General features: G+C 39.0%; 1 protein-coding gene and 2 long non-coding RNA genes across 41 annotated transcripts in view; 2 read left to right on the top strand and 1 right to left on the bottom strand.

Annotated features, from left to right (window-relative positions):
• LOC107833490 (uncharacterized) overlaps positions 1 to 7,275 on the top strand; it is a 9,586-nt gene extending 2,311 nt beyond the window's left edge. Inside the window, exon 3 of the long non-coding RNA XR_001659236.1 lies at positions 7,199 to 7,275. This is a non-coding gene — a long non-coding RNA (uncharacterized LOC107833490). The remainder of the gene's footprint in view (positions 1 to 7,198) is intronic.
• Positions 1 to 14,510, bottom strand: part of LOC103154714 (uncharacterized) — a 52,013-nt gene that overhangs the window by 36,076 nt on the left and 1,427 nt on the right. For 16 of the 39 annotated variants that reach the window (XM_016662962.1, XM_016662963.1, XM_016662989.1 and 13 more), the window contains exons 1-18: positions 14,191 to 14,368; positions 13,481 to 13,613; positions 13,172 to 13,335; positions 12,832 to 13,084; positions 11,988 to 12,112; positions 11,700 to 11,850; positions 10,031 to 10,136; positions 9,842 to 9,938; positions 9,209 to 9,320; positions 8,887 to 9,050; positions 8,531 to 8,783; positions 7,808 to 7,932; positions 7,537 to 7,687; positions 4,671 to 4,776; positions 4,482 to 4,578; positions 3,827 to 3,938; positions 3,505 to 3,668; positions 3,176 to 3,413 (exon numbers count right to left, since the gene is read on the bottom strand). In XM_016662962.1, the coding sequence (XP_016518448.1) occupies positions 3,176 to 3,413; positions 3,505 to 3,668; positions 3,827 to 3,938; positions 4,482 to 4,578; positions 4,671 to 4,776; positions 7,537 to 7,687; positions 7,808 to 7,932; positions 8,531 to 8,783; positions 8,887 to 9,050; positions 9,209 to 9,320; positions 9,842 to 9,938; positions 10,031 to 10,136; positions 11,700 to 11,850; positions 11,988 to 12,112; positions 12,832 to 13,084; positions 13,172 to 13,335; positions 13,481 to 13,613; positions 14,191 to 14,280 (2,641 nt within the window). In that variant the 5' untranslated portion in view covers positions 14,281 to 14,368. Of the gene's footprint in view, positions 1 to 1,423; positions 1,530 to 2,067; positions 2,219 to 2,323; positions 2,449 to 3,175; positions 3,414 to 3,504; positions 3,669 to 3,826; positions 3,939 to 4,481; positions 4,579 to 4,670; positions 4,777 to 7,536; positions 7,688 to 7,807; positions 7,933 to 8,530; positions 8,784 to 8,886; positions 9,051 to 9,208; positions 9,321 to 9,841; positions 9,939 to 10,030; positions 10,137 to 11,699; positions 11,851 to 11,987; positions 12,113 to 12,831; positions 13,085 to 13,171; positions 13,357 to 13,480; positions 13,614 to 14,190; positions 14,370 to 14,510 lie in introns of those variants that run through there. The other 23 variants (XM_016662985.1, XM_016662988.1, XM_016662975.1 and 20 more) reach the window with 21 other exon arrangements.
• On the top strand, positions 877 to 7,163 carry LOC107833491 (uncharacterized). The gene is made up of 2 exons (XR_001659237.1): positions 877 to 1,250; positions 7,033 to 7,163. It is a non-coding gene; the product is annotated as an uncharacterized LOC107833491 (long non-coding RNA).

The following is a 14,510-nucleotide window of genomic DNA, read 5'->3' as shown; positions in this document are numbered from 1 at the left end:
TGTATTTTTCTCAGATTTCTTTTTAGGTTAAAGTATACCAAAGATGTTTATAATGGTACAAATAACAGTTACTGGGCATTATTTGTGACAAATTAATATTGGTCAGTGAGGACATGCTCATTTGGCTGACCTCTACACTTCAACAACCCATAACATTTTTAAAAACATTTGCATGTTGCATTACCAAGACACATGGATATTTCCATTTCTTGATTTTCTCCAAAAAAAAAAAAAAAGAAAAAAAGTGGTTTGCATTATATGCAAATATTTGAAATAAACTTGTGGGACACAAAATGCACCGAATTTAGAGAATGACCCCGATTCTAATGAGTACATACAGAAAACAACCGTGTTATAGGCTGCCGGCTCAACATCTTCTCCCGCAGGACAACATGACAAAAGGAGGGGGAGGGGACCATGTCTCAACTTTCAAATAAGCAAAATAAAACTTTTTATACAACATAACTGACGAAAACAAACAAACAAACAACCGTGTTATAGGCTGCCCGCTCCAAGTCCTACACAATTAACAGATCTATAAATAAACTGGATGCATTTAGATGAAAACAATACTCACCTCTCCCACAGGACAACAGGTCAAAAGGGGAGGGTCCGAGGGGCGCAAACAATTTAAAGACAATACCACAGAAGAAGAAATATAAAGGAGGGGCTTCCGCTCTTAAAGTAAAACAATTACTAATTTTTAGAGGCGTTTCAGTCAGGTAAGGAACAATAGAAATAACCAAAATACATTGTATAATTATAAGAGAAAGACAACTAGGTTACATAAAGACTCACGGTCATGTTCTGCAACCACCTGTTGCACGACCAATTTTTTTTTATTTTTTATTTAAGATCTGGTTGGTTCATTTACATTTTCCCTTAAACACCAATTTAAAGAAAACTGCATTTTTTTTAATAAATAACTTGCTGCCGATACAATTCATAACAAAATTGTAGTCTATAGTCTGCTTTTACACATTTTAACACATTCAAGGAGACGAACTCCTACCATATAGATATATGTTGCTGAACAAAACTTTAAAGATGGGATAAAGAAAAACAGATTTGCAATTTTTTTAGAACTTTGCTATAACATTTATTTCACAGATTGTCAAAGACTTTACATTTCATTGTTGACAGTGTTCAGTGAGTTTCAATAAATCTGTATACAAAGCTGGTGTGCAACATGTAAATATTAAACAGCTTCCTAACCCGTCTCATGTGGTTGAGAGAGGTCATCTTGAGTGGTTTATATTTCAAAAATAAGTTAATCAAAGGTGGAGATCAAGTAGTGTTTTCCTACAAAATATAAACACTTTTAATCACATGAAATGGACTATTCCGGAAATAACCAGAGTAAGTTGGTCTCCATTGTAAACTGGTTGTATTTTATCACAACACGAATAAGTCGAACTTTTACTGGCAGTCCTGGCTGTACACCACTCCCACCTGCCGGCGGATCTCATCCTCCATTTCAGCCAACAGCAGAGAGTCAGCATGAGGCATGACTGGACTCTCCTTCAGCCCTGCAAAGAGAAACATACTGATGAGTCGGCTGTCTACCGACACAAATGCTCTACAGAAGTTCAGAGATTAGAGGAACTTATGCAGTTGACTTAAATCTCGTTTTACAAGATGTCAATTGTTCACCTCTAGCCATGTTCAGTACAACCTTTTGTCAATACTTCCCATTTTTCACATACAATTTTTGATGTTTTTTGCTCTACCGTTTATTAATATTTGCTGAGCTACTTTATGCCTTTAGCTGTTGTTTACAAAGCAGTTAATGCAGGAAACTCATTGGTTTTTCTTGGAGCTGTTTGCCCCCAACAAAAATATCCACCACTATATTGAACAGTGATTTAACTCTGCTGAATCTTGTTTGCTTGCATTTATGAAACTGTTTTGACAGAAGCCATCCCCACAAATCACAACTTAGTTTTGATTACACAGAAACAGTAGGTTCAAGCACAACATTATCTTCCATGATAGTTCTGGAGGGCAGGAGGTTCTGCAGCTAATGGTACCAGACCTACAGAAGGCAAAATGCTGAAGTCTCATTACCCTTGAGCAGACACTGGCGGACCTCCCCTGCTTCGAAACGCTTCCCTGTGCTGTTGGTAAAGTTGAGAGGCAAGGAGGGTTCAGGTACTGGATATTGGGTCTCCTTCTTATTAACTACCAGTGAGGTGGGGCACCACATCGGTGAAGGTACCTGGAGCATGTGCATCGGATTAATGTCAAACCAGAGTTTGAAGACACTTCTAATTTCTCCTACATAAAAACACTCAAACTAAACATGCCATCCTTGGTAACTTACCTGGATTTTGCCTTTTGTCCCAACAATAATGGCATCATTGTGCAGCTGGACCCCAGTAAAGCAGGTGAACATTGCCATTCTGTTTTTAGAATACTTAAGAATGACAGCCAAAGTCTTGTTCACTCCTACAGGGATGAGAATATACAACACATTGTAGAGAAAAAATGTCAAATCTCAAAATGCAGCTACAAAAGCTGAAAATGAAAAGTTGTAAGCTAATTTAGAGTTTCTGTAAGGTCCATCAGGAGGTGAACATAGCTTAGGAACATTCTTATTAGATTACATTTCTAATTTGTAAGGTATAAAATGATCCATTTTCTAAGGCCTGATGTACTCATTTTAATTTATGATGGTTAATCTACATTTTCTTTATTTTAAAAGCATTTTTTTTACATTGGTAAGAAGCTCTGAAATGCCAGAAAACTGTGTGCAGAGAAAGGTTGTAAAAGATATGGAACTACACTAGGGAATTATTTACTGCAACAAAGCCAGAAAAATAAAGTTTATAGACAGCTCAAGATTCATTAATCCGACTTTTCCTATTAAAAACCATAAATGGTAGATTGGTTCTTACTTTTGTTTACTTACAGGGTGGAAAAGCATTTTTCTTTTTAGAATTTCACTAATCAAATCAGAGACAAGTAAATATTTTCTGATTTCAATACTTGACAAGTTGATCAGCAAGTCTCAAGTCAAAATTTTAAAAAGTAAGCAGCTTTTCTTTTCAATATTCATCCCAGGAGGAATCTGCACAAAATATAAAATCTTAACTCACTTGAGTGTAAAGTAGTATCTCACATAATGTCACAGCCTCTGAGGTTACATGAATGCCTCATCCTGTTAACTCCTTACCCGTCTCCAGGCAGACCCCGCTGGCTTGGATACTCTCCGGCTTCTCTCCGTTGTACACCATACTTATGAATTGAAGGCAATAGATGCCAAGATCTAGTAATGCTCCTCCACCAAGCTCCTTCTGATCTGATCTTGGCACACCATAGTCCGCACGGACCATTTTCACCTCCCCTATGTACTCCTGAGCCAGCAGATTTCTGATCTGCACAGAGGCTGGGAAAAAACGGGTCCACGCAGCCTGGAGAGAAAACATGTTTTAAAACTTTTGTGCAATAGTAAACCGTTTACAGAGAAATTATTTTTTTCTTCCTGGTTTGCTACAGGCTTACCTCCATGAGGAAGACGTCATTCTTTTCGGCAGAGTCCAGAATCTCTTTCACTTCCTTAGCATTCATGGCCAGTGGCTTCTCACACAGAACATTCTTTTTAGCATTTGTGAAAAGTTTACAGGCGCTCAGATGGTATGGGTGGATGACTCCAACATACACAACATCTGTACACAGGTCAAATATAATGCTGAATGATACTCTTCTTTCAGAAATAATAGTATGAAATATTGAGAAAATTAAAACTGGATAAAAGGAAACAATACTGAGGTAAAGTTTTGAAATGAAAAATAAACTGAAAAGCCTCTGGCAGAAGGACACTGACCTACATCTGGATCTCTGGCCAGCTCCTCATAGCTGCCATAAGCCTTAGAGATGTTGTGTTTTCTGGAAAACTCCTGAGCGTCCTCCAATTTACGAGCTGCAACAGCCACAACCTGTGAAGTCACAGATGATGCACATTAATTATAAATACTTTAGAGGTAAATTGTTATTTTCTTATTTGGTAAAGACATCCATTCCACTTTATTAAAAATCCTGCACCAGTAATCTGTTTTTAGCACTTTCACTCCTCCAGCAGAGGGCATCATTCATATAAACTCAATTTGTTTTGTAGTTGGAAAAAAGTGACATTTGTCTGACTGGTAAAAATGCAATGACTGAGGCTGTTCAATTGTTAATTTCCAGTTCTGTTACTCCCAGACTCATTTCCAGAAAAGGCTACATGCATCCTATTCTGTGCTTTATGGTAGATAGTTTGGTAGCTTGGCTGTTAATCAAAATGAAAACGTTTTACAAAATCGTTGACAGTCGTCTGCTTCACGATTCAACATCATGCGTGCTTAAGTAATAAAAAAAAAATCTTACAAAAAGTACCAGGAGGGAGATAAATACCTGGAAGAATGTTACTATGACACAAAGAGGCACGTTTCATCTAAATCACATGTGGGATTTATCTCTGTTGCAACAGGCGCACTCACCTGATGGTCTTCAGCAGGAAGAGTTTTCAGAGCCACAGTGAAGTCATGACTGATCTTCCCCGCGCTGCAGATTCCCCACCTGGTTGCCATGTTCCTCCAAAATGATTGTCAGGAACAGAAGCAGAGTAAGTTAGTCTCCATTGTAAACTTCTTGTATTTAATCACAGCATGAAAAAGTTGAACTTTTACTGGCAGTCCTGGCTGTACACCACGTCCACCTGCCGGCGGATCTCATCCCCCATTTCAGCCAACAGCAGAGTGTAGGCATGGGGCGTAACTGGACTCTCCTTCAGCCCTGCAAAGAGAAACATACTTGGTTGTGTGAATACTGACAAATGCTCCACAGTTCAGAGATTAGCTTATGCAGTTGACTTAAACCCTGTTTTACAAGATGTTAAATGTTCAACTTTTTAGTTTTGCCAATACCTCCTATTTTTCCTTTTTCCACATACACCCTCCTGCTGCATTGAACCACAAGTATCCCATATTTCATGAATATTCCTGAAGTGGCTTTTTTTAATATCAGCTACAGTATATGATGTTTGTAACAAACTACATGAGTTCACACAGATGCCTGAACTCATAGTTGTCATTATTGGACATGTACAACATCCAATAACAAAAATATTTATGTGGGTAAATCCAACAAATCTAAGGGTCTTCCGACCTGGGATTACTACAACCTTTACACTAATGTTTCCAATAAAAAAAAAAATAATGGAAATGTAAGTCTTCATCATTGCTGCTCTCCATCAGCATGCATCTGTAATACCAGTGTCATTGTATTGTTTATCATGAAAAATGTTTCATGATGAGATTTAGACTCCATTCAAAAACCGACAGTATCAGATAAGTCATTTTTGGTTTTTCTCTAATTTTTATCAATAAATATTAGCAGAGCTACTTGATGCCATTAGGTGGTGTTTACAAAGCAGTTAATCCAGGAAACTCATTGATTATTCTTGGAGCTGTTCACACCCAATAAAAATAAAGACGACTGTAGATGTTAGCTTCAGCACAAGTGCCAAGAAGGTTTGATTGGTGCATTTTAGTGCAGATATATTTGGCGTTTGAACTATTACAATAGATAGTTATACCTTCTTTTAAAGCAGAGCCCAGGAATTTGTGGATTTTTGCCATTTGTGGAGCATTTGGGTCACAAATCCCACAAATACTAAGAGTTCACTATATCACCAAGAGCTGTCTGGGTTGCAACAATTGTTAGCTACCCAAGTAACATGCCTTAGGCTCTCTGCTTGTATATTTCAGAACACTTTATANGAGGATATTAGTGGACGGTAAAGATGGCTGATGAGCTTTAAAAACCTTGAGATGTGGATGGAAGGAAGCACCTCATTAATTCAGGCCAGACAGTACGATTGCCTTCCACTTTTACAGCTTCACATTTATGTATTGATTAATTTATTTCTGGGTCTGCGTCTTTATTCCACCGAGACTTGGAAGAATGGCGTTCCTTCTGGATCACATGGTCAGTCTCAAGTTTCTTCACAGGCGGTGTGGATCTTTTTGCCATCAGAAGTGGTTGATCACAATAGACAGTTTAGTGTCATCACTTAATCTGAGCATCTTGGTGCCAGAAACATTCTGTCATTAGCAATTGTCATGTACCTCAGTAACAATGGAAAATTGTACTATATTTTTAATGAAACAGAACATAAAGGAGTTATGAACAGGGTGTTTTCCACCCTCCTGGCTGTCATTGTAAATGAGATACATTTTGCTCTGTGGGTGTTAATCAAATGGGAGAGAAACTGTATTGCAGCAGTTACAGGAGCGACATCCTGCCTTCATTTCCATCTCAAGGTCACTGCAAAGGCAGGGTGACTGACTGAAACCAGCACAAGGAGGTGCCAGTCATTTTGAAAATCCTGGGAGGGGGAGAGGGAAGTGTGAAGCAAGGCATAATGAATCATTTTGTCAGTGCTACAACATCTTGAATTGTATACACTGGATTTCATCCCCTCCCTATCGCCCCCAGCTTTTAAAAAAAAAAAAAAAAAAAAGATTGAGGGAAACAGAGGAAGCAGAAATGGGAGCCTGTGAGCCGCTCTGTGCAGGTCCCTTTGAGAGCCATATGTTTAACTCTGCAAAGCCTAGTGATGTAAAGACTCATTGTCATGTTCTGCAACCACCTGTGGCATGATTTTTTAAGCTCAAGACCAGGTTGGTTTATTTATATTTTCTCTTAATTACCAATTCAAAGACAACTGCAATTTTCCAGAAATAACTTGCTGCCAATATAATTCATATAAAAGAAAAGCTAAAAAGTCTAATCCACTTTTACACAAAAATTAACACATTCAAGGAGATTAACTCCTAATATATACACACATATTGCTGAACAAACTTACTTTAAAGAAATGGATTTGCTTTATTTTTCAGAAATTTGCTGTAACATTAGACAGATTGTCAAAGATTTTACTTTTCATTGTTGACTGCTCAGCAAGTTTCAATGCATCTGTATACAAAGCTGGTGTACAACATGTAAATAGGAAAAGGTAACAGCTTCCCAACCTCATGTGGTTGAGAGGTTTACATTTCAAAAGTTAAGTTAATCCAACTTTGAGGTCAAGCATTGTTTTCCTACAAAAATACAAACTTTTTAATTGCATGAAATTTACCATTCTTGAGCAAGTTAGTCTCCATTGTAAACTGGTCATATTAAAGCACAGCACAAGTTGAACTTTTACTGGAAGTCCTGGCTGTACACCACTCCCAGCTGCCGGCGGATCTCATCCCCCATTTCAGCCAGCAGCAGAGAGTCAGCATGAGGCATGACTGGACTCTCCCTCCGCCCTGCAAAGACAAACACACCGAGTTGGCTGCTACAGAAATGTTCCACAGAAGTTCAGAGATGGGAGAGGCTTATGCAGGTCACTTTTAAACCTCGTTTTACAAAATGTTAATTGTTCACCTCTGGTTCCGATTACACAGAAACAGTAGATTCAAGTGTGACAGCATCTTCTGCAATCTTAGAGGTTCTGCAGCTAATTGTACCAGACCTACAGAAGGCAAAATGCTGATGTCTCATTACCCTTGAGCAGACATTGGCGGACCTCCTCTGCTTCGTAACGCATCCCTGTGCTGTAGGTAAAGTTGAGAGGCAAGTGGGGTTCAGGTACCGGATATTGGGTCACCTTCTCATTAACAACCAGTGCTGTGGGGCACCACATAGGAGAAAGGACCTGGAGCATGTGGATCAGATTAATGTCAAACCAGAGTTTGAAGACGCTTCCAATTTCTTCTACACAACACTCAAACTAAACACTTTTTCAATTGTTGCCATGCCATCCTTGGTAACTTGCCTCTATTATGCCGTTTGTCCCAGCAATAAAGGCTTCACCATGCAGATGGACCCCAGCAGAGCAGGTGAACATCGCCATTCTGTTTTTTGAGTACTGAAGAATGACAGCAACACTTTCATCCACTCCTACAGGGAGGAGAATATACAACAGTGTAGAGAAAAGATGCCAACACTACAGCCACAAATGCTGAAAATAGAGTTGTATGCCAATTTAGAGTTTCAACAAGGTCCATCAGGAGGTGAACATTCTAATTAGATTACATTTCTTTTATCAGATTTGTAAGATATGAAATTATCCATTTTCTAAGTCTGACCTGATTAACTTATTCATTTTAGTTTGAGATTGTTAATCTACATTTTCTTTATTTTAAGAGGACTTTACATTAGTTTTCTGGCATTTCAGAGCTTCTATGTGCAGAGAAATGTTGTAAAAGATATGCAACTACAGTAGGGAATTATTTACTGCAACAAAGCCAGAAAACATTGTAGACAGCTCAAGGTTTGTGTGAAAATTGAAGATGCATCAATCCGAATTTTCCTATTAAAAAAACCAAACTCCTACCATAAATGATAGTTTGGTTCTTACTTTTGAAACATTTAACAGGGTGGACACAATCTGCACACAACTACAAAAATCTTAACTCACTTGAGTGTAAAGTAGTATCTCACCGAGTTGGCACAGCCTCCAAGGTTACATGAATGCCTCATCCTGTTAACGCCTTACCTGTCTCCAGGCAGATCCCGCTGGCTTGGATACTCTCTGGCTTCTCTCTGTTGTACACCATACTTATAAATTGAAGGCAGGAGATGCCAAGACCTAGTAATGCTCCTCCACCGAGGTCCTTCTGATCTGATCTTGGCACATGGAATAGTGGCACACCAAAGTCTGCACGGACCATCTTCACCTCCCCTATGTACTCCTCAGCCAGCAGCTTTCTGATCTCCACAGAGGCTGGGAAAAAACGGGTCCACGCAACCTGGAAAGAACATGTTTTAAAACTTTTGAAGGTCTTCAAGTGTGCAATAGTAAATTGTATACAGAGAAATAATATTTTTCTTCCTGGTTTGCTACATGCTTACCTCCATGAGGAAGACGTCATTCTTTTTGGCAGAGTCCAGAATCTCTTCCACTTCCTTAGCATTCATGGCCAGCGGCTTCTCACACAGAACATTCTTTTTAGCATTTATGAAAAGTTTACAGGCGTTCAGATGGCATGGGTGGACAACTCCAACATACACAACATCTGCACAGTCAAACATAACACTGAATGATTTTTCAGAACAGTATGAAATATTGAGAAAATTGAAACTGGATAAAAGAAAACATTTAATATAGAGCAGGAGTTATTGTAAAGTTTTGAAATTAAAAAAACTGAAAAGCCTCTGGCAGAAGGACACTGACCTACATCTGGATCTCTGGCCAGCTCCTCATAGCTGCCATAAGCCTTAGAGATGTTGTGTTTTCTGGAAAACTCCTGAGCGTCCTCCAATTTACGAGCTGCAACAGCCACAACCTGTGAAGTCACAGATGATGCACATTAATTATAAATACTTTAGAGGTAAATCGTTATTTTCTCATATGGTAAAGGCATCCATTCCACTTTATTAAAAATCCTGCACAAGCAATCTGTTTTTAGGCATTTTCACTTGTCACCCAGCAGAGGGCATCATTCCTATTCACTCACCGTTTCATAGTTGGGGAAAAAAGGTGACATTTGCCTTACTGGTAAATTGCATGACTGAGGCTGTTCAATTTAATCGTCAATTTCCAGTTCTCCATTACTCCCACACTCATTTTCCAGAAACTACATGTGTCCTATATGGTAGAAAGTTTGGCAACTTGGCAGTTAATGCAAATGTTTTACAAAATCATTGACATCGTCTGCTTCAAAAACATGTGTGCTTAAATAAAAAATATATCTTATAAAACGTACAACGGAGTTAAGTACCCGGAAGAATGTTACTATGACACAAAGAGGCGCGTTTCATCTAAATCACACGTGGGATTTATCTCTGTTGCAACAGGCGCACTCACCTGATGGTCTTCAGCAGGAAGAGTTTTCAGAGCCACAGTAAAGTCATGACTGATCTTCCCCGCGCTGCAGATTCCCCACCTGGTTGCCATGTTCCTCCAAAATGATTGTCAGGAACAGAAACAGAGTAAGTTAATCTCCATTGTAAACTGGTTGTATTTAATCACAGCATGAATAAGTCAAACTTTTACTGGTAGTCCTGGCTGTACACCCCTCCCACCTGCCGGCAGATCTCATCCCCCATTTCAGCCAGCAGCAGAGTGTAGGCATGGGACATGACTGGGCTCTCCTTCAGCCCTGCAAAGAGAAACACTGACAAGTCAGCTGCTACAGACAAATGCTCCACAGAAGTTCAGGGATGAGCTTATGCAGTCGACTTTTAAACTGTTTTACAAAATGTTAATTGTTCAACTTTAATTATGTTCTTATACAACTTTGTTAATGCCTCCTATTTTTCCCCACATACACCCTCCCACTGCATTGAATCCCAAGCATCCCATATTTCATGAATATTCCTGAAGTGGCTTTAATGCCCGAGCTATATGATGTTTGTAACAAATTGTGCTTGAATCAGAAGGCAAAATACTGATGTCTCATTACCCTTGAGCAGACACTGGCGGACCTCCTCTACTTCGCAACGCTTCCCTGTGCTGTAGGTAAAGTTGAGAGACAAGGAGGGTTCAGGTACCAGCTGCTGGGTCTCCTTCCTATTAACAACCAGTGAGGTGGGGCACCACATAGGAGAAAGGACCTGGAGCATGTGCATCGGATTAATGTCAAACCAGTGCTTGAAGACACTTGTAATTTCTTCTACATAACACTGAAACTACCAAATGTACTTTTTGAATTGTTGTCATGCCATCCTTGGCAACTTACCTGGATTGTGCCTTTTGTCCCAACAATAATGGCATCACTGTGTAGCTCAACCCCAGCAGAGCAGGTGAACATTGCCATTCTGTTCTTAGAATACCTAAGAATGACAGCCACAGTCTCATCCACTCCTACAGGGAGGAGAATATATAACAGTGTAGAGAAAAGATGCCAAAACTTAAAATACAGCCACAAAAGCTGAAAATAAAGAGTTGTAAGCTAATTTAGAGTTTCAACAAGGCCTATCAGGAACATTCTAATTAGATTACATTTCTTTTATATCAGATTTGTAAGGTATGAAATTATTTTCTAAGTCTGACCTGATGTATTTATTTTATGATGGTCAATCTACATTTTCTTTACTTTAAAAAGAGGACTTTACATGAGTTTTCTGGCATTTTAGAGCTTTTAAATGCAGAGAAAGGTTGTAAAAGATATGCAACTACAGTAGGGAATTATTTTCTGTAACAAAGCCAGAAAAAAAAAAAAAAAAGACAGCTCAAGGTTTGTGTGCAAACTGAAGATGCATCAATCCGACTTTTCCTATTAAAACCAAACTCCTACCAAAAATGGTTTGGTTCTTTTGAAACATTTAAACAGGGGAAAATGTAAGTTTTAGAATTTCACAAATCAAATCAGTTAACATTTTCTTATTTCAATACTTGACAAATTGATCAGTGAAAAGTCAAAATTAAATGCAAGCAGCTTCTCTTTTCAACATTCATCCCAGGAGGAATCTGCACACAATTATAAAAATCTTAACTCACTTGAGTGTAAAGTAGTATCTCACATAATGTCACTGATTTGGCACAGCCTCTGAAGTTACATGAATGCCTCATCCTGTTAACTCCTTACCCGTCTCCAGGCAGGTTCCGCTGGCTTGGATACTCTCCGGCTTCTCTCCTTTGTATACCATACATATGAATTGAAGGCAGCAGATACCAAGTCCTAGTAATGCGCCTTCACAGCGGTCCTTCTGATCNTCATTACCCTTGAGCAGACATTGGCGGACCTCCTCTACTTCGTAACGCTTCCCTGTGCTGTAGGTAAAGTTGAGAGACAAGCAGCGTTCAGGTATCGGATACTCCGTCTCCTTCCTATCAACAATGATTGATGTGGGGCACCACATAGGAGAAAGGACCTGGAACATGTGGATCAGATTAATGTCAAATCAGAGTTTGAAGACACTTCTAATTTGTTCTACATAAAAACACTCGAACGACTAAACATACTCAATGGTCCTTTTGAATTATTGCCATGCCATCCTTTGTAACCTACCTGGATTTTGCCTTCCGTCCCAATAATAATGGCTTCACTGTGTAGCTCAACCCCAGCAGAGCAGGTAAACGTTGCCATTCTGTTCTTAGAATACCTAAGAATGACAGCCACAGTCTCATCCACTCCTACAGGGAGGAGAATATACAACAGTGTAGATAAAAGATGCTAAAACTCAAAATACAGCCACAAAAGCTTAAAATAAAGAGTTGTAAGCTAATTTAGAGTTTATACAAGGCCAATCAGGATGTGAAAATACCTTTGGGAGCATACCAATTAGATAAAATTTCTTTTGTCAGACTGTAAGGTATGAAATGATCCATTTTGTAAGTCTGAACTGATGTTTGTGATGGTTAATCTACATTTTAAAAGGACTTTTTACATTAATTTTCTGGCATTTCAGAGCTTTTATGAGCAGAGAAAAGTTGAAATGCATGCAACTACAGTAGGGAAATACTTACTGTAACAAAGCCAGAAAAATAAAGCTTATAGACAGCTCAAGGTTTGTGTGAAAGCCAACGATGCATTAATCCGACTTTTCCTATTAAAACCAAAAATGGTAGTTTGGTTCTTACTTTTGAAACATTCAACAGGGGGAAACGCATGTTTTAGAATTTGACTAATCAAATCAGATGTCCTGATTTCAATACTTGACAAGTTGATCAGCGAGTCTCAAGTCAAAATTTTAAAAAGTAAGCAGCTTTTCTTTTCAATATTCATCCAAGGAGGAATCAGCACACAATTATAAAAATCTTAACTGACTTGAGTATAAAGCATCTCACATAATGTCACTGATTTGGCACAGCCTCTGAGGTTACATGAATGCCTCATCCTGTTAACTCCTTACCCGTCTCCAGGCAGACGCCTCTAGCTTGGATACTCTCCGGCTTCTCTCCTTTGTATACCATACTTATGAATTGAAGGCAATAGATACCAAGTCCTAGTAATGCGCCTTCACTGAGGTCCTTCTGATCCGATCTAGACATGTGCAACAGTGGCAAACTATAGTCGGCACGGACCATCTTCACCTCCCCTATGTACTCCTGAGCCAGCAGATTTCTGATCTCAACAGAGGCCTGGAAGAAACGGGTCCACACAGCCTGGAGAGAAAACATGTTTTAAACTGTTCGTGTGCATTAGTACACAGAGAAATTATTTTTTTCTTCCTGGTTTGCTAACATGCTTACCTCCATGAGGAAGACGTTGTTCTTTTTGGCAGAGTCCAGAATCTCTTTCAGTTCCTTTGTGTTCATGGCCAGCGACTTCTCACACAGAACATTCTTTTTAGCATTTATGAAAAGTTTACAGGCGTTCAGATGGTACGGGGGGATGACTCCAACATGGACAATATCTGCACACAGGTCAAACAACACTGAATAGTGTCATTTTCAGAAATAACAGTATGAAAGATAAAGATAAAATTAAAATGGGATAAAACATTTAATATAAAGCAGGAGGTATTGTAAAGCTTCATAATTAAAAATAAACTGAAAAACCTCTGGCAGATGGACACTGACCCATGTCTGGATCTCTGGCCAGCTCCTCATAGCTGCCGTAAACTCGAGAGATGCTGTGTTTATTGGCAAACTCCTGAGCATCTTCTAATTTACGAGCTGCAACAGCCACAACCTGCAAGTACAACCACCTTCCTGAGGACCTCGGTACACATTGTTAAAGTATTAAACTCCAATGAAATCTGTGACATTTCGACATGACAGACAATATTTTCCAACTAAATGTTTTGTTACTTTAACAGCACCTTGCAACAGCACACTTGACCTCTAATTACAATAAATGTTGATCTATTTCATTGAGAACTTCTAGATTATTAACACAACATGGGGAATAAATATGCAGTGGATGCACTGCATATTTACAGTGTCTTAAATTTCAAATGACCGTCTTCCGTAAGATGATTTAAAAAAAAAAAAAAACTAGACATATTGCATACTTTACGTTGAAAGGGTAAGAGCTTCTAGTTTGTCCAAATAAATGTCGACCACGGCCTGCAATTTGCAACTCTGTATGACTTGCTAACATCTACTGCATGCACATTTTAAGCCTGTCCGTTCAGCTCGGAAGCAGAAACTAATTTTTAGCTGAACCTTTAGTCAGAACAACTGCCGAGAGGTCCCGACATAATGTTTTGCACCGAACTGCGAAGAAATTCAATTGTGTGATTTTCGCTTCAGCTTAACAAACCCACCTGATGGTCTTCCGCAGGACGCTTTTTCAGAGCCACAGTGAAGTTATCACTGATCTTCCCTGCGCCGCAGATTCCCCACCTGGTTGCCATGTTGAGTCAAGTGTCCTCAGCTGTCTCTGCCCTCACAAGGTAACGTAGTAGGTGTTCACTGTCACCAGATGGCGAGAGAGCACCAATTTTCCTTTTATATGGTCGGTTTTCTATTAACGTCACACTAATTTTCAAATATTGACTTACACGTGCATTTAATATGTGAACAGCATGAATGCATGGATGCTTGGAAACCATTCCAGGCAAATCGATTTTATTTATGTATTTAA

The sequence above is a fragment of the Poecilia formosa genome, unplaced genomic scaffold (assembly GCF_000485575.1).
Source record: "Poecilia formosa unplaced genomic scaffold, Poecilia_formosa-5.1.2 Scaffold396, whole genome shotgun sequence".
NCBI lineage: Eukaryota > Metazoa > Chordata > Actinopteri > Cyprinodontiformes > Poeciliidae > Poecilia > Poecilia formosa.
Note: the sequence above shows the minus strand (reverse complement) of the source record. Positions and strands in the feature narration are given on the sequence as shown.